At 43.7% G+C, this 24,810-nt stretch overlaps 2 protein-coding genes across 3 annotated transcripts; one reads left to right on the top strand and one right to left on the bottom strand.

Annotated features, from left to right (window-relative positions):
* Positions 1-5,099: 5,099 nt before the first annotated feature.
* On the bottom strand, positions 5,100-7,620 carry cox6b2 (cytochrome c oxidase subunit 6B2). Of its 2 annotated transcripts, none has more exons than XM_076736229.1 (4): positions 7,546-7,620; positions 6,922-7,060; positions 5,984-6,084; positions 5,100-5,399 (listed from the first exon to the last, which is right to left on the bottom strand). In XM_076736229.1, the coding sequence occupies exons 2-4, from the start codon at positions 7,025-7,027 to the stop codon at positions 5,346-5,348; spliced, it is 261 nt and encodes an 86-aa protein (XP_076592344.1). In that variant the 5' UTR covers positions 7,028-7,060; positions 7,546-7,620; the 3' UTR covers positions 5,100-5,345. The 2 variants fall into 2 exon arrangements, with proteins under 2 accessions (XP_076592344.1, XP_076592346.1); XM_076736231.1 differs by having other exon boundaries at positions 6,922-7,048; positions 7,549-7,620.
* Positions 7,621-9,489: 1,869 nt separating this feature from the next.
* rasip1 (Ras interacting protein 1) lies at positions 9,490-18,023 on the top strand. Its single transcript, XM_076736184.1, has 16 exons — positions 9,490-9,758; positions 10,462-10,583; positions 10,924-11,375; positions 11,548-11,808; positions 11,909-12,150; positions 12,229-12,393; positions 12,934-13,138; positions 13,231-13,529; positions 13,641-13,802; positions 14,855-14,895; positions 15,196-15,350; positions 15,464-15,576; positions 16,324-16,612; positions 16,993-17,156; positions 17,246-17,387; positions 17,496-18,023. The coding sequence occupies exons 2-16, from the start codon at positions 10,462-10,464 to the stop codon at positions 17,672-17,674; spliced, it is 2,991 nt and encodes a 996-aa protein (XP_076592299.1). The 5' UTR covers positions 9,490-9,758; the 3' UTR covers positions 17,675-18,023.
* Positions 18,024-24,810: the final 6,787 nt, after the last annotated feature.

Raw genomic sequence — 24,810 nt, 5'->3', positions numbered from 1 at the left:
TGTGCAACCCTGATTCCAAAAAAGGTTTGGATGCTGTTAAACAAACAAACAAAAAGAGAAAGCAATCATTTGTAAAAGAACTATATCTACTGATAACGGTTTTACAAAGTGTTGCTAAGATCATGTAGTAATACACTGAGCCTTTCCAGGATGCCCCTTTCATACCCAGTCATGATACTATCACCTGTTATCAATGCTCCAAAAAGACCTGTGGAATGTTCCAAACAGGTGTTTTTGGAGCATTCCACAACTTTCCCAGTTTTTTGTTGCTCCAGTCCCAACTTGTTTGAAACGTGTTGCTGCATCAATTTAACAATTAGAATATATTTACGAAAATCAATTAAGCTGATGAGGTAAAACATTAGATATATTGTCTTTGTTTTCAGTTAATAATATGTTAGAAAGGATGATCACATTCTGTTTTTTTATGTTTTACACAGCATTTAGAAATACTGAGGTCATTAATACTGGCCCCACTCGCCCCATCCAGCAGATTTTGACCATATGGCAAAAATAAAACTGAATGAAAGAATAAAAGCTGAATTTTTCACGTTTCGTTCATTTGGTTACATGTTCAATTCAGCTGCTCAAGTCAAAGTAATCAAAGATCAAAATCAGTTACAGCTGATGGCACACGTTAATCGTGTAGGCCTGTAGATAACGGTCCAGCTGGACATAAATACACACATCTATTCCTGAGCTGAACCAGTGGAAACTGGATCATTTTTGACATCAAAGCTAAACACAGATTGATTATTCATTTAATCATTTATTGACGCTCTTATTTTGATGATCTACAAAGAACAACAATTCTGGCATGAGTTTTAAAGCAGCGTCTGGCCTCATCAATGGGAGATTATTTGAACAATACACCCAGGTGACATCTATTTGAACCTTTGTTAACTCATAAATGGCTCGTTAATGAAACTTCACACATTGCTTCAGAGTTAGAAGTCGCTCCGACATCACAGGAAAAGAGTCACTATGATGCAAACAGGAAAGATTAAAAAAGGGTTCCTAGGAAATGTTCAGAGTTCAAACCGCATGGGTTGAACCCACGGTGACTGTGGACATATATGGCCTTGAATATGACTTCTGCTAAGCCTACTTTTGGTCAGATCCACTGACATTACAAGTTAGGTAACTAGTTAGGTGGGTAAGAAAGTGACATCTGCTGTAACCATGACATTACATGAAAAACATCAGGTTCTGTGTACCGTGGGTGGCTTTTTGTGCGCGAGTCATCTGTGGAATCACAATTATGTCATTCAGTCTGGAAATAAGTACTAGAAAGAAAAGAAGGAACTAACAGAGATGGGGATGTGCAAATAATCAGGTTCAGAGCCTTCAGGGCTCTGCCTGCTTCCAATAATTCTCTTCATTCATTCTTCAGGAACCTCACCTCACTGTCCCAGCATCCCATCTGGGTCCTGTCACCTGTTGCCAGGAAACCAAACCTGCAGCATGTCCTCCAGTGACCCAGTCTGAGCGAGCGAGTGAAATGATAAGACGTCTGCAGAGGGCAACCACAGATAACACAGATACAGGGGGAGGGAAGAAAGTTACAGGCTCTCACCGTGTCTCCCCATCACCCATTACAAACCACATCCTGTAGCCAGAGCACAAAACATCCCTGTGTGTGTGTGTGTGTGTGTGGTTGTGTGTGTCTGTGTGTGTGTATACATATGCCTATACATTTCTACATATTTGTTTTAACAATGTTTTTTTTTCACCAGGGAACAACTAAAAGTCATAAATCAAACCTAAAATTTGCTCTTGCTTTAAATTAAGGAAAGAAAACTTCATGACATACATTTTGACTATTTCAAACCAAACATTCAGAAGTTTGGAATCACCTACCACAAAATCTTGATTAGAGTCAGATGGCTGAGAGGACTCTTAATATTTGAGTGGTCTGTCATGCTTTTGTGTTGTAGAAAGTCCTCTTTGCAAATAGAGGTTGTTTTGTGTGAAGGGTTTGCAAAAAGAGGTAATGTTTTGGTACATGGAGAACAAAATGCTTCACAATGGTTCAACCAGGCTGACAGATGAGGGCAAAAAGAGACAAATATCCATCTGAGCAACAGCTAAATGAGAATATAATAAATCAGTCATTGGTCAGTGTAATTACTCAGCATCAAAGTCTCTGTGGATTTAAAAGGAGCAGGTGCCTGTTTCACTGTCCAGTGTACAACAATGCTGATAACAAGCTGGAATGTGTTGCTTAGCAAAGCTATTCTTAAAACTTCCATATAGGAGTAGAAGGCTAGTCTGGAGTGAACCTACTGAATGTAATCACTGAGTGGTCTGCAGAGGGCCCAAAGAAAAACAGGCTCCTGAAATGTATTTAGGGCCCAGTTGCACCGTTGTGGTTCAATAATGATCTAAAGTCAGTTACTCTTTTCTGGACTGAAAATCAAATTCAGAGTCAAAGGGTATTTTGGGAGAAAGAAATAGTTAAAACAGTATTCTCAGTGTTATTCAATACAATGGAGAGATCGAATAAATGAAAATGTTAATAATTGAACTCTTTTTCTTGAACTGTTTTTGTATGAATAATATATTTGGTGTTTGAATCATACTGTCTTCATCCATGTTTAATTAGCTGTTAGTGAAGGAGAGAAGGAAAACATCGGTACAAGAGGTGACTCCAAACGTTTGAAAGGCAGCATATACCCATAGACCTGTGGAATATCACAACAAACAGTCATGTTTGAAATGGCTGTGCATGGCTCCAGCATGACATTTTAGGTATCTTTGGTTTGTTGGGATCTTTTGTTGGTTGTGGGTTTTGTGGACAATCTGGTGGTTCATCGTCGACAGGGTTATAAGGCACCTGGGGGGGCTTGTTACAGAGGAATGAAGCCTTAAGAGAACAGTTTACTGTGGGTTTTACTCTTGTTACGGTGGAAGGTAGGCAGTAAGCTCCACCCCTTCAATGATGTGCACCTATTGATGGCACCTGCACTCATTAGCGCAGCTGGGACTAATCAGCCGGGCTGCTCTGTAAGAGGAGGCTTGTGGCTCTGCTTTAGTTGGGTGTGTGATACCGGAGAGTTAACACCTTCAGTTGGCTCTCCTGGTTTTGTGTGTGGCATTGATGAATGAGTGTGTGAATGGTCTTAAACTGTAGTGATTCTTTCTTTTCCAGAATTTCACTCCCTCCTTTTTAATGACTCTCAATTTTTGTTTTTTAGGCTCATTTCTTTTGTCCTTCTATCATTTTGATAGAATTAGTGGGTGTGTGGGTAAGTTATTCCCCATCACCTTTTAGGCCCCAGGAGGCCCATTTTGTGTTGAGTGCAGTTTGTTTTTTTGTTAGTTTCCCTACCAGCGACCACCATTAAGTTTGTTTTGAGGGGAAACGCAACACTCTTGAAATTTGGTGTAACACTGCCACCCAGTGCATATGGCTCGCCATTGACTCATGTTGACACCCACTGACCCTGACCAGATAAACTCCACGACGACAGTTCTCTGACAGTCACAATCTTATGAAAACACTGTTGTTTCTTGCAATATTTCGCTCACCTGACGATCTGTTAATGTATCTTTTCTAAAAATTCACCACCACAAGTAACAGTGTTATCACTATCAGTAACAAGCAAAGCCTGAAGAAAAGTTTATTTGGTCTACAGATCAACACGGAAGAGGGGAACACACCCCCTCTGGCGTGTCAGGACAAATTGTAGCATACCTGAAGTGAATGGTTGCCAGTGGAGGATGTGGTGAGCTGATGAGAATCAAAGCAAGATCACAGCTATGGTCTGAGGACTGTGGTGCCAGCAGTGTTACTGTTACACAATTCATGAAATCAAGGCCATCAAGCTTAAAATGGCCTACGGTGACAATGTGAACTAAGAACTAACATGAAATAAATCTTAGTTAACCTTCATCTGCCTGACCGCTGTGTGATAATGATACAAATGAAGAGTGGAAATGTGTTCGCAGTGGAGGAAGTAAGACAGTGTGCTTGACTGCCACCACCTTCATGAGCTTCGTATGTTGGATGTTGCTCTTGAATGAAGGTAATGAATAGTAAACTTTAATAATGCTTTTACATAAATCAGCAAAGGCTGCATTTTTATAACCCTTTTAACAAAAAAGGATATCCGACATCTGTTAGGACAGATGAAAAGTTTAAAGCTGATCTTTCCACTTGTATATTCCCCATATCCGCCTCTGATGAAATTCTCTAATGCTTTGGTTTCTTTGAATAAGTTCATTTAAGCAGCACACATCTGTTGGAGGGTGCAGCTCTAACTAGGTCGTCACAGCCTATCCAACCTATTAATCACCTTCCTTTGGTTGTCAACATGCAGCACTGACTCAGAGCACTGAATTAATCCAAACACTTCCGACACTGGTCCTCAAAGAATTACTGTTACTCAACATGAACAAGCTTAATCATGAATACAGCTCAATGGTGCCGCAGTGTGGTAGAAATTGAGTATTACACCAATACGAGCAGCTGGTTTATCACCACTGCCATCCTCTGGAAAGTCTTTGTTATTGTTGCTTTGAGTTTTCACAGCAGACTGACCTGAGGGTGTTTCATTGAGGATTAAATGAGCACTTCTGCAGATTGCTGTGCATACTGCCATTTCCAGTGTTTATATAATTATCAGGATAGCTGAAGAGACACTGTTGGCGAAACCAGAGAGACTGCAGGTCTCTGCAGGTTAAACTGAAAATCTAAACGGAAACAAAATTCAAGTATAAAACCTGTTTCACTCCAGAACACTCCAGAGCTTTATAGGAGTAGCCATACACATGAAGAATATTTTATTAAAATCACTCAGGGATTTTTCAGGACTTGACACAGACGTGCAAACACCCTAATGATTGGAGCTCAGCCATCTGAAAGATCTGCCCCACAATACCTGCCCTGCCATCAATTGGATATGATGTCAGTGAGAAGACATTTCCATTTCATCTCTCCCTGAATAGGCACAGTTACTTCACAATATCAACTTCACTAGCAGCCAGTCAGACATGTTTTGTTTAATTAAATTACAGATTTAAGAAAAATACTGTCTGACTTGGAGGAAGTTATTCCAATATAACAAAGTGCGGAAACTGTACAATGAACAACACCCTTTTAATTACATCCGCACTGTATTTATTGATGAATCAATGCCAGAGAGTAGTTTACAACTGCAACGGGAAACAAACTTCAGACCTCAACATGCAGGGTAAAAAGTTGTGCGTGTTTTAAGTTAAGAACTGTAACATCAATGATGATGATTTGAAAGCTGTTTGAAGATGTCCTTAGGCAAGCTACAGAGATAACGGTGCAAGTAACAGAATGTCCTGCAGTGGACTGTCCTGATCAACAACAGATTTCAGATCTTCCCCGGGAAACTTCCACCCTCCATCTGCTCGTCCCACTTGGAAACCTGTTAGGAGATAGTAGAAACAAACTTTAGTCCTCTCTGACAAACTAATGCTTAACTTTGAATTGTTGCTTTACATCCACAGTTGTTTCCTGTCTATCACTAAAACACACCACCAACAGAGATTTGAGCATGGAGGCTCACTCTTGACCTTGGGAATAGTACGTCTGTGAAAATAGTCTCACAGCTGTTACATCTGATGTCAAAAATCTCACCTCAAATTGAGGTTGGATTACAAGCTTTTCAGAGCTTTCAATTCCAGCTGTGAGGCTATTTTGGCAAAACATAAATAAATGATGGAATATGAACTCAAAAAGCAGGAAAAAGAGGTAAACTGTATTTATTTTATAGTCCTTTATCACATACAACTAAACGCATGTCTCAAAGAGCCTCAGATTACAAGCAGCTATGTAGAGAAAACCGATCAAAGGTAGGAACAGAACAAAATGAAGAAAAAACAAACACACAAAACAACAAGAAGGTAGAAAAGAACAATCCTATCTGGCCTACACAGGGTAGCCTGGTCTGTCCAGGACTAACACCTGAGCACACTGAGGAACTATCAGAACTGGAATCCTGTAACTCACCCAGTTCAGGGGACAGAGGGTCTTGTAAACCCTCTGGTACCAATCACAGGGAGCCACATCCTGGTCTCTGGCTGACAGGGCCTTGGTGCACCTATGGAAATCTAGAGCAAAAAACAACAAAAGGTTTCAAGGTTACTCATCTGACACATTGTTCACACTAAAAACGCCATAAACAAGCCACAGAGATCGAAGGACAGTCAGTACCAGCATGACAACTTCGACAGAACAAGTGAACGACAGGAGCATATCTTGTTTTCTGCATGTGCATATTATTAACAAGACGTTTGTACCTTCTTGTAATTGCCATTCATAAAATTGGCCAATATTCCCATTGCAAAGATTAACGACATATTGAATTGTGCTCTCTGAAATTGTTTTTTCATTTTGTTTTGTGACCAGTGGTTTAATCAAAATACTGATTACAGTTGAGCATATATTTGGTAATTTAAAGAAGAAACAGTTGAAATGCTGTATTAATAATACCAATGTCATGTGGAGGTCATATTCTAAACACTTTTTCACGTGAAAACGTTCCTTATGGTTGATTGATGACTGATTTCTAAGCATTCGCTCTCAGCTTTCTTAAGGTGTACCATGTAAGTTTGACGGCTGTAGCTTCACAATATGTCCTAGATCTATGCAAAGATTTTAACCAAACAACCACAAACCTGCTGATTTAAGCAAATTTTACTGATGCACCTTGTATTATGATGCTGCATTTATCTGTAAGTGCTTTGATACTAATTTCCTGCATAATTTGGGCTAATAATCTAATAATCTAACATTACAAATGTGACAGAATCACATTCATTCTTATACACATAATGACGAGTTCAGGCATCGATCAGTTTTCATCTGTAGTGCTTGCCCTATGTCTGAACAGTTTTTTTAAAAGTCTGATGAACAAGTAATCACAACATATTGATCCATGTCCTCACCCAGGTAGTTCTGGAAACAGTTACGGGTCTGGTTGGTGTTGGGGAATCGGGCGTCAAAGGGAGCAGTCCTGTAGTCCTTGATCTTCTCCTCAATATTCGCAGCCATCTTTATGAGCTTATATACAACGTCTAAACGACACTGAAACAAGGTACAAGGTGGATTTACTTAATGTTGCAACAAGTTGCTAAAACGCGTTGGATGACAGCTAACGCCAACAGAGCTATCACAGTGTAACGTCAATGTTAGCTGGCTAACCTAAAAATAGCGTTGTGATCAAAGTTAAATTTAGGTTAGCCTTTACTCAATGCTAGTGTATCATACGATCTAAGGATAAACATAGGCAAGCTAACTAACTAACTTTTGACAAAACAAATCTTAGAACTGTGACACGACCACATAGCTTTGAATACAAATTAGCATAGTTTGCGTAGCCTCGCAGACTTTAGTTGGTTAGGCTAATGCTAACAGTTAGCTCGTTGCTAATATGTTAACATATCTGGATCTGATTGTTAGCTAATATATTTGAGAACTCTTAGTTGTTCCAATAGTATTTGTTCGTTAGAACATTAGAAAGTCAGACAAAGATGAAAATTAGTATTAACGACGCCAAATTTAGGACTTACCAGCAGCTAACCTTGGGACGTTTCTCGTTGTGTCCTCGGTGCTCTCCGGAAAGATGTCCTTCCTGGTCAGGCGCGCAAAGGATGCTGGGACACCGGGTGGTGGAAATGCCTGGAACAGCAGACATCTGTACCTAACGTTAGTTTTCAGGTGTCTAAAGTCTGTTAAGTTAGCTTTATTGAGCTACAATAAAATGATCAATGGCATTTGTTTGCTCTGAGCATCCTCCATGTTGTGACTGAAATTTAAGCATAACATTGCACAGAGAAGGCATCTCATCGGAGGCCCGTGTAATAGAGAGGTCAGTTCAGGTCAGTCTAATGCAGCAGGAACAAAATAGACCAATTACAGTGGAATTATATAATATTGCTTTATTGATATTTCTCACCCCAGCAGTTAAATAGATCCTTCCAAATGTACATTTAGGAGAAGCAGCATTGACAGGCTAGACAAACAGCTAAATTTAGTCATTGTTAAAGGTTTATCATTTTGAAATGTCACATTATGTTTCCTAATCTGGATGCAGACATGGCCTCAACTCACTGACTACAAGACTAACTGATTTCAAGGTAAAATCACCTTAATGCAACACTCCACCTAAATATATATCCGTATAGTATCAAATAGGCCTGTTAGTGGCAGACAAACTTGAGTACTATGTTTAAGTTTAGTACATTTTTCTCCAGAGGACTGCAGCTGTGGTAAGCTTGAATTTTCGTTGCTTTCAGTGAATTACAATTTTTTTTAAATGGGGAAAAAAAGTATAAAACCAACACAATTGTTATTCATCTTTAATCTCAGTGTGTGAGATATATAATAACCAATTGGTTTAGGCTGGGTACTTGAAGTCAAAATATATAAAGTCTGAGTCAAAGTCTTCTTCATTTTCTCAAGTGGCATCTCAAATAATAAGATTCTTGACTCAAGTCTGTCTCAAGTCTTTGATGGGAAGAAAATACAACTTTTATGATGTAACCAGCACACCCTTTGAATTCCTTTGTTCAGATATTTCTTTCCAATGTTTGACAACATCGCCCATTGAGCCTATATTCTGTATTTGCCTGTTCCACATGTGACTGAAGCTGTCACGCCTCAGTTTATGGATGCTGAATGATTTACTGCTCAAAAATACGACTGGTGAGAAGTCTAATGACGGGACTGATTTGTTGAATTAATATGATGCCAACAGTGACGACTGAAGATAATGTCAGGCTAATGTCACAGTTACAGCGCATGTTGTCCACATTTGAATTGAAGTATTCTGTTGGTCTCCTCCCTCAGTGACTCCAGACATCTGAAAACAGTGGAGGAGCCTTTGAAATGGGACAAGGGTTACAGAACCGTTATGACGTATTCGGTCTGGAAATGCAGATTTCGGAGGATCCAGCCCCTGAACTTGGACACAGTGACAGTCCCCTTTCTCTTTCCATCGCCATCTTCCTGTCGAAGACGAGGTCAAAGATCACAGGTGTCTCTGTCGCTCCCTCTAGCTTCCTGTCTCACTGTGTGCATTTCCTTCATCCTCTTTTCAGCAAAACTTCAAACTGGGCCGTCTGTGCGTTTTGTGATGTGTTGCGATATCCGTTCTGAAATCACAATGTGGTACCGGATTTAAATGGCCACAATCCTGATTGTGGCTTTAAGACTATGTTTGTTGTAATTAAACTTTATTAGGGCAACACTGACACCTCATTTCTGTTTAATCTAGACAGACCAAAAGATAGGTATCTAGATGGCTTTGTGGTGTACAGTACAGTATATAATATTCCAAACAAGATCTCAAACACTCGTGTGTGTATGTAAATTCACCCTTCTCTTGCTTTCTACCAATCTCTCCCTCTCTCCCTCTCTCTCTCTCACTCAGTCAGGATATAGGTGTTGTCCACTGCAAAGGAAGGAAATTCTGTCACTTAGAACAATGGGCCTGTTTCTCTATCTATAGACCCAGAGAGGCTGTGAGCCAGACGGAGAGAGGGAACAGATCTTGTCCAGTTAGGAGAAAAGGCTATTTCAGTAAAAAGAAGATCAACTCAATGGATATGGAGATTTAGAGATGTGCATGTAGACGTGTGACAAGTTTAGGCCTTTTGAAAATGGAAGTTCGTTGTGGGGAAAAGGAAGCATACAGAGTTTTTCGGTTACTTTGAGCTGCGTATTTGCATTTCGGTGGCTAGGAATCATCATAACGCACTAGAAGGATCAGAAGTAACTGTGGGTGAGTCTTTTCAAGATCTAATACCAAAAAGCATTTGAATGTCTTTTATGTACCGTTCGGATTTTGTCATTTTCAAAATATTCCACCACAACATGGAGTCATGCTCATTAAAAGAAAAGGGATCTTTGAGAATGACAACAGCCAATTTTAGGTGCAGACAGACATGTCAACATGTGACATTTGCAGTCTTGAGAAATCATACTTTAGTTTGTCAGTTGCATTCATCTGGTAGTTTTCCAGAGGAATGCAGTGATTTTGTTTAAACCTCCAAATTCCATCTGCAAGGGGGGAAAAAAACAAGCGTGAGCCTTAATTTTGATGGTAATTTACATAGAAGTAACACTGAGAAACGGACAGGCAGTGACCTTTGGAGTGGGTATTTCCCTGTCAGTAAAACAGCTGGACCTGAGTCCTAAAAAAAGATGCTTCCTGTTTGAGAGTGGGAAATTCGCGCTATGACTTTAGGGGCTGATTGGGGTGTTGTGAGTTAATGTCTCTCTGTTTGTTTTCACCATGTTGACAACCTGCTGTAGGTATCCTGTTGGTATTTTTTGATGGTGACATCATGCCATTGTTATATTGTTTCAATCCTGGCATTGCTGACACACACATTCCTCACGACAGGATTAAGCAGATGATACGCTGCAGATTATTGAGTTAAAAAGCCACATGTTTTCTGCGTGTCTCTCTCTCCCTCTGTCAGATGGAGGGGTCTGGCAGTCCTCGCTTCAGAAAGCTCCATTTCCCAGTGGGTCTCTGGATCAACTCGCCCAGGAAACACTTTGCCAAGCTAGGGGGTCGCTGGCCAAGCGCCATCTCTGTCAAGTCAGTCTGAAGTTCTCTTGAACTCACTTGTTTAAACCTCCTGTTTTGTTTCTGTGTCATGTGTACTTGTTCTCAGGTTATGCCATGTTCATGCCATTATTGCTTAGTTAGATTTCTGTTCCCATTCTAAGTATTGTTGAATGAAGAGTTTATGCATTGATGCCATCTTATCTGACTTCCGCTGTCATTAGCATCCTTCCAACTCTGTAACCTTTCTCTTGTATTATTTTAGTCCTTGTTGTTTGTCTGTGTTTAGTCAGTCATAATTCACAGCTGACTGGTCCCTTCCTCTCTCCTTCCTCTCTCCTCCATCTGTCTTCCCCTCCTCTGTTGTTCCCAGGTCGACCACCAGCTCTGACGCAGCCTCCCTCCACGAGGCCCCTTCTGCTCCTTCCTCTTCCCTTTCTAACTCCACCCCCTCGCTGGCTTCCCCTACCCCATCCCCATCTCCTTCCCCGGCCTTCCTCCGGCCGCGGCCTGCTGGGCCCCAGTCCCGCACCAAGCGCCTTTCCCATCTCTTCCTGCGAGGGCGCTCGAACAGCGACCGGGACCGGGCGGTGGGGGAGAGGGAGAGAGAAGTTTGGGCTCATTCAGCTGCCCCCTCTTCCCACCACTACTTGCCCCCTGCCTCGTCCTCTGCCCCGGGCCTGATCAAGATCTACGGGGATGCCCTCTCCAGCGGGGCCAACTATCGCTCCCTGCTGGCCAACATTCACTCCACAGCCAGCCAGCTCATCGCTCAGGTCATCACTCGGTACACTGAGAGAGAGAGGGAGGAGACAGATGACGCAGGTATGAGAGAGGGAAATTTTCTCTCACTTGGACCTCTGCTGTGACCCATTACTGGGAATTGTTTGCTCAAAATTTTTTAACCAATTGGGAATGACTTAATACAAACATAAACCCTAGTGTTATGGAAAAATAATTACCCCCCCTCCTCCTCCCTTCCTCCATTACCTTCTAGTTCTCCAGAAACACAGCCCAGAGGACTTCCTGTTGTGTGATGTCATTGGAAAGCCCATCCAGCAGCCAGATGGAGCTATCAAATGGGAGACAGAGTGCCGGAGAAGCGTTGCCCCATGGGAATGTCCCTTGTTGTTAGTGGACATGTGGCGGCCTAAGGACGGATTTGAGCGGCGCTTTGAAATCCAAAGAAAGGAAGACTATGAGAGAGAAGAGCGGGAGAGGGAGAAGGAGCGTGAGAGGGAGGGCGAGAACTATCAAGGTATGTTTAAGACTCAACAGGCAGACATGTAGCATGCAAAGGAGCTCTTAAACATGACGTAGAGTCCGACTCACCAATCCTCTGATTGTCTGGGCAACAGGTGTGCGCTGGCGGCGGAGCAGGATGTCGTCAGGGGGCGGCCCAGAGGAGAGCGAACGTGGTCACCGTGGGAGGAACACGGAGCTCAGGAGGAGCATCAGTGACATGAACCTGAGTCTGCGGCGTCGACAAGGCAACCATGTCAGCAAAGACCCACGTGGCTCTGGTAACCGGCCTAACAACAATGGAGGGGTGCAGGACAGGAAGAACATCGTGAGCATGATCAACCCACAACCAGGAGAGGTAAAGAAGACGATGTGGTGAGAAAGAAGCGTTGTGCATTCGGTGTTCTAACCGTCGTGTCTACGCCCACTTTTTCAGGTTAGAGCTTCAAAAGCTGAAGCAAAGGTTGGGTGGACGAACCAGCCAGCACAGGACGAGAGGGATTATTCAAACTGTGACCTGGAAGTGATGTCACAAAGTCTGATCCTTCCACCCACAGACCGGCCCTACTTTCTGTTGCTGCAAGGCTACGACCAGAGCAAGGCAAGACATGCTGACAGATGATATCGCACGCACAAATACTCGCAAACAACACCCACACACACGTACACTATGCAAACACAGGTCACACACACACATTTACTTGGTATAGGTGCATTCACACTGATGTGCAGATATGCAAACTAACAGGCATGTTGTAGAGGATTTGTGCAGATGTACACGCGTGCACACACCCTGTACATGACATCATACCTGCATGTCTGTAATCGCCACATACCATCAGGGTTTCCATCGCTCAGCAGACCTCTCCCATTCAGCATCCTGCACAAAACAGCCCCAGAACAGCACAATGCCTCAACAATTTATCCACCGAAAGCACAAAACCCCTCTGTGTACACCACTCGCACACAATGACCTCACACAGGTCTCCATTGTAGCAAACTGTGACACACTTCATACCTTATCAACTGCCCTCTGTTCAATTTAACTCCTCTAAGATGGAAGATTGATATAAACCATAGCACTTAAAAGATAACAGACCTCCCTGACTTTCTTCTGCTCTCCACTCTGTGTTTTGTTCAGGATTTTGTTTTGTACATCATGGTGGGACATACGCATGTGTTTGGAAGAAAGCCCACAATGAGGGAGCGGGAGAAGGATAGAGAGAGGGAGAGGAAGGGGAAGAGGCTTCTGAAGGTGGAGACGTTCCTCTCTGCTCCTGACCTCTTGACCAGACATTTATTGGTCAGGAGAGACTCGGCTGTTCCCGAGACGCCCACTGGACAAGGTACTAAAACAGTCACTGATTTATATCATACTTAGATCCGTGGTGCACTTGCTGCATTACAGTCGACTTAATCTAATTTTATTTTATTGTAGCTTTGATGCGGCCCTTCAGAGGAGGTGAAGTCACACACAACGGAGTGGCCCTTTACAGGGAGACGGTCCTAAAGCCAGGGGATGTGATTGGTCTGGGGAGCCACTTCCTCTTCCTGTATCGTGACCCCCGTGTGGTTCCGGCTCCACCGCTGGCACTGACCCTGCCATGGCAGGCGGATGTCTCCACCACTTGCTGCCCCTCAGGGTTGGTGGACAGACAGGAAGCACTGAGGCAGTACCTGGGATCTACAGAGGCAGTTCTGAAGTTCCACCCCCGTCACGCAGATTCCCTGTTGCAAGTGAGACAGGAAGAAGAAACTGAGTGTTTTCTAGCTGCCCTTGTACTGCTTATCTGGTATTGTGGCCTTGATGACATACATTGTTGTGTTTATCCCTTACTTTTCTCCTAGGAGATAATCTCCAAAAATTCCTCTCCAGACTCTGGGGGCGGGCCTTTAGCACCTGCTTATCTCCTGTCAATCATGATAGATCATGCCTCCAAACACCTGGACCCCGCTCTCACACCACAGATATTACTCAAGTCAGCCAATCTCATTAAAGAAATTGTCTGGGTAAGTAAAAGAAAAAAAAAAACAGCTTGATATGTAAAATAAAATATGACATGAGGGGGAGCGTGGACCTTTATTGCCTGTCATCTCCCTTCCTCTCATTTCCTGTCATCTTTCTGCTGTTAGCTCTGTAATCACGGCAGAAAAAAATGTCCAATAAATACTAAGAAAATTCTACTCAGACACAGTGGTGCTCCGAGCTAAATGCTAACACTGGTATACTAACATGCTCGTAATAACAGCGCTAACCTATTGATGTTAAGCAGATACAAGATGTTCACCATCTTTGTTTAACATTTGGTAATCAGCACTAAACACAAAGTGCAGCTGAGGCTGATGGAAATGTAGATTTGCAGGTATTTGTATTGGACAGTGGATGTTCTGACTTGATGAAGGTGCTAGATTAAAGGTCAGGGACTCACCAAAGTTATTATTATTGAACCTAGGGGGAAAATAAGTGTCTGAACCAAGTTTCAAGGAAATCCATCCAATAGCTGTTGAGACATTTCAGTCAAAATTCGCAATTAAAGTAGCGCTTGATAAGTCAGGGATGACCAACATCAGGGGATTTCATCCTCTGGGTACCATGAATGTCAGTCTCTCCAATAGCTGAGTTATTTCAGTCTGGACCAAAGCAGGGAACCCACCAACACTGCCACTCATGGAGCCATGCTAGCCTGGCTACAGCTCAACATGTAAAATGAGCTGTGACATGTTAACTAACATGACAAAATATCTCAGAGTTTTAGCAGTACTTCATCTCTGGAGCTCACAACAAGTGAACCATTATTTACTGACTGCTTGTCAGAAAACATCAGGTCGGCAGGTTGAGAGGGCCACATTCAGTGAGACAGAAAAACCAGCAGACAGACGTTTGCCGTTCATTGTGGCCTGCTACGTTGTGGACAGGAGCGAGGATGAGCTGATGTCACTGCCCTTCTGCTGGAAAATGTGCTGTAATTGTCCTGGCTACAGGGCTAGACTGCTCCCCCTCCTCCACCCCCACACTAAGCCAAGATGTCTCTCCTCTCTTCTGTCTCCAACTCTCTTTACAGGATAACATTAAGGAATTTGGGGATAAGCATCCCACGCAAAAGTAAGAACATTTTTGTTCTACGTCATGTTTCCTCTGTTTAGAGATCTCCTGCTGAGTGATTCATGATACATTTGTGTCTGTGCTGTTATGTCTCTGGTAAATTTTTGTAGTATGATGAAAGCATTTTAACACGGTGATGTTGGAAACTGGCTGAAATATAGTTGAGTAATGATAACTCAGTCTATTTTTATTCACAGTGTGCTGCGCTTCTCCTTCAAAATGCAAACAAAACACTGACAGGAGAATGTTCACAATCATTTTACAGCTCATATAACTTTGACATCACATAAATGTGTCCAGTTCTCCAGAGCAAGAAGGTGACATAAGCACGCCGAACGTCCTGAAACTGTCATCCGACCTTCGACCCCTGATGTTCTGGATGTCAAATGCCACAGAGCTCCTTAACTTCTTCCAGGTCAAAGTTGAAGCCATGGAGAAAGAGTGGGAGTTTGAAGGTGAGAGTGATTAGCAGCTGTGACCGTTAAAAGAAATATCAGACCTTTGGGAATGCTAGAAATTAGAGCAGACAGAAAAACCTTAATTCATCTTAATGATTGTTTCCTGAAAGCCCTGGGGGACCCTCTTCTGACAGCTGACATGGACACCTGCTCAGAAGCTCTGGCACAGCTGGATGATGTCATTATGCACACCTTCCAACAGTGTGTGTATCACCTCACCAAGGTACAGTATAAAAAACAAGACACACGCTAAATCCACACTAATTCTGCATGCTGCCTTTCTAATTGTCACTGTGTACAGTTTTAGCAGTTAGTAAGCAAAAAAAAATATCATCATAATTTACCATCTGAAATGTGTGGCGCCAGATGTCAATCAAACTGGTACTTTGGAAAGCCACTGCCAATTAAGCCTTACACAGAGACAGCAAAATGTCTTTCTTAAGAGTTAAGACAAGACGTTTTTTTTGTTTTCCAAGATTCTGGAGCTGTCTCACCACCACCCACAATTTATTTTAATTTTTTCCAGCTGTGAGCAGCTCCTCCATTTTCTTTGTGCTTTGCATTCTGGGAGAATAGTGCATTAATAGGACGTTTGAAAATCAACCGTATTTAGTATGCCTACTGTCTAATTCCAGTAAGCACACCACCCACTAAAAACCTGCTTAGAATTCGAATGTATTATAGATTTGGGACTTGTCTACATGTCTGCACTGGAGGCTCATATGCCCCCAGTGACAAAGCTAGCATGCTGATGTTCAGCAGCTATGATGTTAACCAAGGTCAGCATCTTAGTTTAGCGTACAGCTAAGAATCATGGTTATTTCATGTTTGCAGGTAATTAGTGATAAACGAAAAATTTGACCTGATGACAGCAGAGTTATTAGAATTGTCTGTACGAAATGACATGGCAGTCCATCCAGTATTCACATTAAACACATGAACTAAGTTCCTCTCCTTTCTGTCCACAAAGACCCTGTACTCACTCCTTCCAGCTCTCCTGGACACCAACCCATTCTCCAGCGAGGAGAAGGAGAAGGACAAGGATGGAGGTGCAGAGGGAGAAGAGAAGAGAGGAGGGGAAGGCGAGGTGGACGATGTGTCCACCTTACCGCCCAAAGTTGCCGGGCTGGTGGAAGTGTATCGCTGCTCCCTGATGCTGTCGCGGGAGGCGTGTCTGTCCCCGCCCCTCACCTCCCAAACCTTTGGCTACCTCTTCTTCTTCACCAACACCTCCCTGCTCAATACTTTGCTGGAAAGAGGTGAGAGGTTAAAGTGGGCTGATCTAACTTTTGCCGAACAGAAGAGATGAGAGAGTCAAACAGTTAGTCATATTAATCAGGAATGTCAGTTTTATAGCAATATCTAGTTTCTAATGTTAGCTAACAATAAGCTAATGGTCGTACCAGACCGAGTAAGGCTGTGTCAGCAAAGAAGACAAGACTGTGTTATCTCTTCTTTCAAAACTGTCTCACTTTAAAGGTCAGAGTTCCTCTGAGTTACATGTTATCAGCCGGAGTTATTAGTGCTCTCTGCACACTAATGTAAAAATCTCACGTGTTATTATTGTCAAACAGAATTCTATCCATTCCATGTTTTTTGGAAATTGACTTTTTTTTTTCTTTCTGTTCTCTCCCATTAGATGGGCTGTTTTCGTGGTCCAGAGCAGTCCAGATCCGTACAAACTTGGACCTGGTTCTGGACTGGCTACAGGGGGCGGGATTAGGAGACATAGCCTCTGAGTTTATGAAGAAACTGTCAGTCACCGTCAACTTCCTGTGTATTCCCAAGACTCGACTTATCCAGGTAACACAAGGACATGCACAGTGTGACTTCTAAGCCCTATAGCCACAGAGTATTGACTGTTATCTCTCTATTAAACTCTCATCTTCCAGTCGTCCTGGACCTCCCTACAGGAGGACCATGTCTTGTTAAGCCCTTCACAGCTGCACCACCTGCTCACCCATTACAAGCTGGGTCCAACCAGAGCCCCACCTGCATTATGGGCCCCTCCGCCAGGCACAGAGCTGAGTGGAGGTGACACATAATAAATAAAAATAACAAGGGTGAGAATTCAACCATGCAGTTGGGACAGTGAAATTATCTGTTATGCCAATTGTTTGTTTTCCTTTTGTGATCTTTCAGACATCTTTGAGAGCTTCCTGGACCACCCTCCTCTAATCCTGCCAAACGAGACTCCACGCCTTGACCTTTCCAAGCCAATCCCAAGCCCTGAGCTGCAAAAGGAAGTGACACGTCTCCGCACCTTCTTGTGGGGACTCGACCAGGATGAGCTCCCTGCCAATCAGAGAACTCGGCTTTGAGGAAGCCCATATTTGTCTCTCCATGGATGTCTCATAGGAGTAAAAAGAATATCACCAGAAACAGCAAACCAAAAAAATGCACACCACAAAAAACCTAAACTGGACATGTTTTCTCTGTCTTGTTGCCTGGTTGTTGCAGTTTTTTCATGACATTTCCATATCAATTCATTTATTCATTTAGATATTTTCAAGTAAGAGAAATGTATTGGCTTTGGTATGTCTTTATAGATTTTATTCTAAAACAGGGAGTGAAGCACAACATCTGTTAGGTCACTTACTGTTTAGCTTGGCTTTCACGTATGTTTTAAAACTACTTGTTTTGAATAAAATACTGAATTCTAGTTCAAACAACAGTCAGTTTCTGCATGATCTTTGTCAAGCTTGTTTCCCACAGTGGGGCCCCTTGGGCTTGGCACCCGCCTCATCTTCAAACACCAAAGGAATATTCCACAAGGTGGCAATGCAGGACTCATTTCCCTCTGACGCTAAATGATGAGTCTGCAGGTAGAACTGCTTGACTAAGGAGGCAATCATACGACTGCTCCAAAGGCTCATTCTCATTTCCTGTAATAATGGTAACATTTTACAAAGGGTCATGACTCAAGCAAGCAAATGAGACTGTGACTACCACACACAAAGGCTACCTTTACCAAGGTGATCTGTCATAAAGGTAAAAGCTGGTGACTTACAGTAAGAGCAGGGGGAGATTTTCATTTCCCTTTGGTTGGTGTGACACACTCAAGTGGTCTGATTGGTAGGATTTCCCATTTCATTAATGTGGTTCAATACCCTGGCTCTTTTAAAAACATCCATGTCGTTAGGCAGAAATTAGCAAGCGGCTGTCATGTGCAGACATCAGACAGGTGATATCATCAACAGGAGTGAGTAACATCTTAGCTTGAACCTGACCTGTCACAAATTTGTAATATCCAGTCAATTTCACCGTCTAGTCGGCCAGACTTCTTCAGAAACCACTTTCTTTGTTTTTAGAGTGAAGCTCTATGACGTCTTGACAGACTCAAGTTATCACGCTCCTCCTCTGGCGTCCGGCCAAATGGCTTCCTTTCTTCCGGTCAGCTTCGCAGATGAATTCCTTTACGGTAAAAAGCTCAAAAAAACATCAGTCCCGTGAGAGACCCCTGCTTACATCATCACTGTTGCCTCCGGTTCTGTCTCCCCAATTTCTTACTGTGCTGACATAAGAAAAACATGCCATTGAGAAAGGCCGCTTATAGGTCATGAATCACGAGAAGAGGCTCCCTGTGGTCACATTTATCAATTAAGTGATTGTAATCACTCTCATTTGAAATTCAATGTGGTGTATGAGTGAGAGTGAGACTGTGTTTGTGTGCTAATTTCAAGTTTCCAGTAATGCCAAACAGATGTAGTCTGTAGCTTTATAATTAAACACAGATGGGGTTCAGACTGCTATCGGTCCATGCTGATTGTACAATATCACAGTAGTCTGTGATACAATACGGTGACCAATATCTGAGTACTATCAAGTTGCATGTAAGGTTTAGTAAGCCTGTGACACACACACACTTTTCTGTGATCTCAATCACTGACACAGACAAAATGTCATACACACTTTCACCCAGAATTGTGTAGTCATACACACAGCCCTCTTTCTCTGTCTCTCTCTCTCTCTCTCACACACACACATGCACTAAGTAGAGTTCTTTACCCAGGTGCAGAGTCCCACACCTGTTGTAGCAGCTCTCTGTAATTAGCTCAACACAATTATCATTGGTGGATGGAGGGGGGTGTGTGTGAAGACAATGGGGCAGTTATTCTCTCCCTATCATCTCCTTCTCTCTCCCTGCTGTCTCCCTGTCGAGTAATGAAAGATTCTTCCATTCTTCAAAGAGACGGAGTTTCCTACAAAACAGCTGAGTCAGAGGAGAAAAGAGAGAAGGATGAAAAGAAACGGAGAACAGTAGGGAGGCAAGTGCGGTAATGCAATGCTGCTGGTGTGAGGCCCAGTGGACCACAGTGATTGTGTTCACTGTTGTTACACACAGGAGTCATTTTCAGGAACCGGAGAGGGCCCATGGCTCTCACACTTAACGCTAACAGCTACAACCTGGCACGGCCTCAGTATCTATTTGTGATCTGGTAACACTTTACCTGAGCCCTGCGTCATCCTAAAGCCCTCAGTATAAGGAGGTTTTTCAAGTCATACGTCAGGGGAAAGGCCAGAATGTGATGACTGTGGGGCTACTGATGGAGGTTGTGAGGCATGTTTTATCAGGGAAAGTGTGAGAGTTTAAGTCAAAAGTAGTCATCATCGACAAATATTTCGGGATTCTGGGATAAGTTGTGTTTTTTTAATCTGGTCTCACATGGCAAGGCGAGCAATACTTTTATGACTGTGGCTTCCAAGAAATAAAGCGAAATTTCTCATCTGGGGTCACAGACTGAAAATATTTAAAGACCTGGCCGTACGAGACACAGTCAGCAGAGAGTCAGCTCTCGTCTTAAACAAAGTCAGAGTGGAATATTGTACATGGCTCCTGGCTAAGTCCTGTGTTAAGGCCAGGAAGGAAACAAGAGCGCAGGGAAATCTGTGTTAGGTTGCAGACAGACAAAAAGACAGACTGGGGGTGTAGGAATCTGCATGAGGTTTGAGACGAGCGGTGAGAAGGTCAGAGGTGCCGGGGGGGAAATCAGTTAGATGCAGACAGACGACGGACTGTGGCTGCAGACTTTAGGTGGAGGAAATGGACAGCGGGGCCTCAGTGAGATGACTAAAAGGCCAAGAGAAAAGCCTTGATCTGTTTTCTCCTGGTTACGTCACCTGAACGTGAAATGCACACATAAACACACAAACTTTTTTTTTTTCTGGTCCACACATGCTTGCCCCTACACACAAATGTACACGGGCGCACGCAGGGATATAAAGAAGCCCTGTGAGGTCAGATCCACCGGGCTGAGGCTGTCCACTGTTAGTAGGACTAGCCAGCTAAGCCTCACAGTCTCACTGGCTGCTACAACCACCACCACCAACCACTGTACCCTGCCTTGCCCTGCCCTGCCCTGCCCCGGCCTCCTCTGCACTGGCGGCTGTCTGTCCTGGCCTGCTGCTGCTGCCGGTTCTCCGGGGCAGCAGCAGCAGTGTTTATGTGTGTGCTCAATTTGGGACAGGGCTAGCGCCACCAATTTGGGACTGGTGGTCTTTTCCTCTTTTCTAAAATGTCCTCATCTACCTTTCCCCTCCTTTCTTCTCCTTTCCTCCTCTTTTCCTCCCTCTCTCTCTTTCTCTCTTATTCTCGCTCAGTATGTTTCTCTCGGGCCGGGGGGCCTGTGGGCCTGTGGGTAGGGGCCTTATTCCATCAGCCTGGGGCTTCTGTCAGAGGCTTGTTCCATTTTGCGTCATGGTGTTGACTGAGCGGACCCCACACTTAACTCCCATAGAGCTATGGGGTTGGGCGGCAGGGCGGCCGGCGCGGGCTAACGCGGCCCCGTGTTCAGCGTGGTAATCTGATGGCCATGTTTATTTTATGCAGCTCTCCTTTGATGGAGCAGAAAAAGTCTTTGGGCTTTTTGTTTCAGCACTTTCACTGCCAGGTCAGAGGTGCTCGCCGTGGTTACGCTCAGGAAGAATAATATTTGCCCTTATACTCGCTCCAAACAGGCTTTTTTCCATATTAGTGTCAGGGATACTCTCTGGGTTTCTGCCTTCCACTGATTCGGCACATTGGAGGTGAAGGGTGGTGGGGGCCCGCACCTCAAAAGCATCGCTCCCTGGAGGATAACGAGGGTGTTCCACAGGTCGTCCCCGGGGCTTGTTCCTATACCCCTGAGTGAACCCCCGTCACACTCAGCTGCGGATCTGAGAGACAGCCCTGCAGCCATATATATATAAGTCCCAGTAGTGAAGGAAAACACATACATAAACACATGAAAACACTCTCCCTCCCGCTTGGCTGCCCCGGACTCCACCTCAGCTGTCAGTCGTCCAAACCTCCCAGGGGTTCGTTTTAATGGAGTTACCAAAAAAACAGAGTTACCTCTCCTTGTCTGCCTGCGCCTTTCACTGCCTCACCTCAAAACTCACACACCCACCTATCTTTCTTGTGTCAGCTGTTTCAGATGGGTCGAAAAGCCAGGGAACCGCACAGAGTCATTAGAAGAGGCTTTGACCTAAACGTACAAGAGAGAGGAAACTGTCCACGTTCACTGGATCGAATTCTGACCCTAATTTGTTCTGCGCGACCACATCATGAAGTACAAATAACGTCTCATGTATTGCCCCTCATCACAACGTTCTGCGCTTACTGTGTTGAGCTTTACAATGTTGATCTGACCTGGGAAAGTGTTCTCCGTGTGGCGACTTAACAGGACTCGCTTTGTCACGCAAGAGTGCCTTTCACTTTGAACATTAATTAGTACGTAGCCTTAGAGAAAAGGAGCCCAGATTGTGGCTGGAATATTGTTGATCTAGCTCGATTTTGTTATTGTAATTGGCTAAGGTCTGTGCTGTGATCATGATATTACAGGAATGAATCATTGTCATACAAGATAAGACACCCTGGGGAGTTTTATATGGATAATGTTTCATTTCCTTCTAGGTTGTTCATTATTTATGATCTGAATACAGAAAAGACTGGGTTAAGGCCAGATAGGAACAATAAGCACACATACACACACACACGCATGCATAAACAGAAACTAGATCACCATCAACCGACTTCTACTCCTCTTATCTTTCCAATGGACATGAATGGAAAACAATGTACAGGAAGGACTGTTTACACCTCCTCCATATATCCCATTATCCACCTTTCTGTTCTAACACATTTGGCATGTTTCTGGCCTCCCGTGTGACTGTGAGGTATGTGCTTACTCACAGAAGGAGCCTGTACTCTGATGCAATTCAGGGGAAACAGGGAAACGGGGGGAGGGGGGGGGGCTACCTTGGTGGTAGGTAATCCAATCCCACCTCTTGCAATTTAGCAGCTCAAAACAATTACCGACCGGCTGCCCCCAAATCAGCACCAGCAGCCAGACAAAAGAGAAGTAGTGTTGGCGTGCTAATAGACACTGATGTAAAGTCAGATTTAGTAGGCCACTACAGAGAGGAAGCTAATCTGGATCAGGGTTTGGTAATGTCGTGTTCGCTGCTGAAACGGAGCCTGAAAGCCTCTGCAGATGGCACCGTGTGGGAGACAGTAGAAAAGCCGGGTCAATGAGTCATAAAGAGGTGCTGTCGGTCCAATCCAAGGATTCATCAGCCAGAAATCTGCCTGTGAGATGTGTGTGTGTGTCCTACTCTTCCCACTCACTGTCACCCAATCAGGGGCTGATTAAAGGGGATCGCCTTTCCTGTGACATGCTTCTATCTCTACTCCCGCTTCCTGTCAAGCAGTCGTCCCTCGCTCACGCCCAACACCCTTCAAATGGGTGATAGCCTGTTTTACGTCTTTGCCATCGCTATCTGTGTTCAGTCATTCTCCTCCATGGCATCACTTTGTTTTTTCTGATCCCAGCTCTATCGCTGGTCATTGCTTCTTTTCTCCATGACCGGTTCACCTATCTCTCTCCACTCATCCCAAACCCATCCCATTTCTTTCTTTTCTCTTTTCATGTGTCACCATCCTGTCCTCGTCATCACTTTCAGCTTCCAAGGATAGAAACTGTCGCTGTGTTTATTGTCTCAGTGTCAAACATAAACCTGTGTCTGTCCAGGCATCCTGTTCCATCCCCTCCCATCCCACTCTTTGTCGTCATCCTTTTCATTTCTTCCCAGTGATTGTCCATGGGTCTGTTGTTTCTGGGCTTTTAGTCCAGTCTGCTGTGGGGAATTTCCTTCTTATCGTTCACTGGGCCATTCTTTGCATTCCTGGCATGCTTCCCGGCACTACCGGGGGTCCAGCCAGATGCGAGGGCGTCTGTAATACAAGGCAGACGCCGAGGCCAACTGACACCATTCATACATCCAGCGGTGACCTTCTGATGAGAATGGACAGACATGATTGATGAACAGAAAGAGGATGAGGAGCCAGGGAGAAGAGGGAGTGGGAGACATAAAAAGACAGTGGCAGCGGGGGCGTAATGGTAATGCGTGTGAACTCTGTGCCAAAAATAGAACATCCTGGATAGTTTTCATTTCTAAATCCTTGACTCATGGACTGTTATTGATAAAATCAGACATGAAAAGCATTTAAATACCTCCTGACAGAGCGGTCTGTGGCTAATTGGGAACAGCAGGGGGTCAAAGTGCACACAAACACTGGGAACAAGAATAGCAAGATTAGAATAACTTTCATGTCATTCCTCTTAGTCACAGCCCTCCAAGGATAAAGGTGGTTCTCTAACTGCACACTAAACAAAGCTTTTGTTAGTTCCCACAATGAACAAAGGTCAAGAGAATAAAACCGGAGAGACGCTGGGATTGTGACAGGTCGTGCAGATGTACAAGTAAAAGATGGCCGTCTCAGACTTGTCAGCTGGAGATAGTGATAATGGTGGTTATGAAGAATGCACGCAAACACATCACTTCCATATCTTTCACTCACTATTCCAGAGATTAGATAGTCTGTCCAAGAGGTATGAGGGCTAGATAGCTCACAGTTTATATAAACATTTACAGTAAATGTTTTCCTTCCACAAGAGAATGCAAAAAAAAAAAAAAAAAAAACCCAAACTGCGATACGACAACTGCAGAAATTTCAATCTAAAAAAGGAAGACAGTGCGTCTTCTGTGCCGTGTTTTCACCGCTTCAAGTCAAAGTCACTTCAAACCAAAGTTGACATTTCAGTGAACTTGAGGTCCGCCTCCCCTCCCTGTGCGGTCAAAGCACAGCCTACTGAATGTGGAGAGAGGTCTTTTTGATTTACAAACATTTTCAAATGCACTCTGCCTCCAAACTGTTGTGCTCAACTCTCCCATCCGTGTTCGTACGTGATTTCAAAACATAAACAGTGACAACGTGCGGATATGAAATTTCCTTTCCTGTGTTTGCTCTTCGTTATGATGAAATTTACACACTCTGCATGGCTGACGCACAGGAAGTGGTCAGTGGAACGACGGTAGAATCAATACAGCTGGCCATGTGCTCTGTTATAAGTAGTGTTATCTGCCATCATTGTTGTAGGAGGTTGATTTATGATTGTCGTCGTGTAACAAGCGT

Source organism: Chaetodon auriga, chromosome 8 (genome assembly GCF_051107435.1).
Source record: "Chaetodon auriga isolate fChaAug3 chromosome 8, fChaAug3.hap1, whole genome shotgun sequence".
NCBI lineage: Eukaryota > Metazoa > Chordata > Actinopteri > Chaetodontiformes > Chaetodontidae > Chaetodon > Chaetodon auriga.
The sequence above is the reverse complement of the archived record's forward strand: the minus strand, read 5'-3'. Positions and strand labels throughout refer to the sequence as shown.

Excerpts from the sequence above, each read along its gene's own strand:
- cox6b2 (XM_076736229.1), bottom strand. The coding sequence starts at position 7,027 with ATGGCTGCGAATATTGAGGAGAAGATCAAGGACTACAGGACTGCTCCC. Across the intron at positions 6,085-6,921 it reads CTGTTTCCAGAACTACCTGG|ATTTCCATAGGTGCACCAAG; the intron begins GTGAGGACATGG and ends TTTTTGCTCTAG. Across the intron at positions 5,400-5,983 it reads CCCTCTGTCCCCTGAACTGG|GTTTCCAAGTGGGACGAGCA; the intron begins GTGAGTTACAGG and ends ATCTCCTAACAG.
- rasip1 (XM_076736184.1), top strand. The coding sequence starts at position 10,462 with ATGGAGGGGTCTGGCAGTCCTCGCTTCAGAAAGCTCCATTTCCCAGTG. Across the intron at positions 10,584-10,923 it reads CCAAGCGCCATCTCTGTCAA|GTCGACCACCAGCTCTGACG; the intron begins GTCAGTCTGAAG and ends TGTTGTTCCCAG. Across the intron at positions 13,139-13,230 it reads CGAGACGCCCACTGGACAAG|CTTTGATGCGGCCCTTCAGA; the intron begins GTACTAAAACAG and ends ATTTTATTGTAG.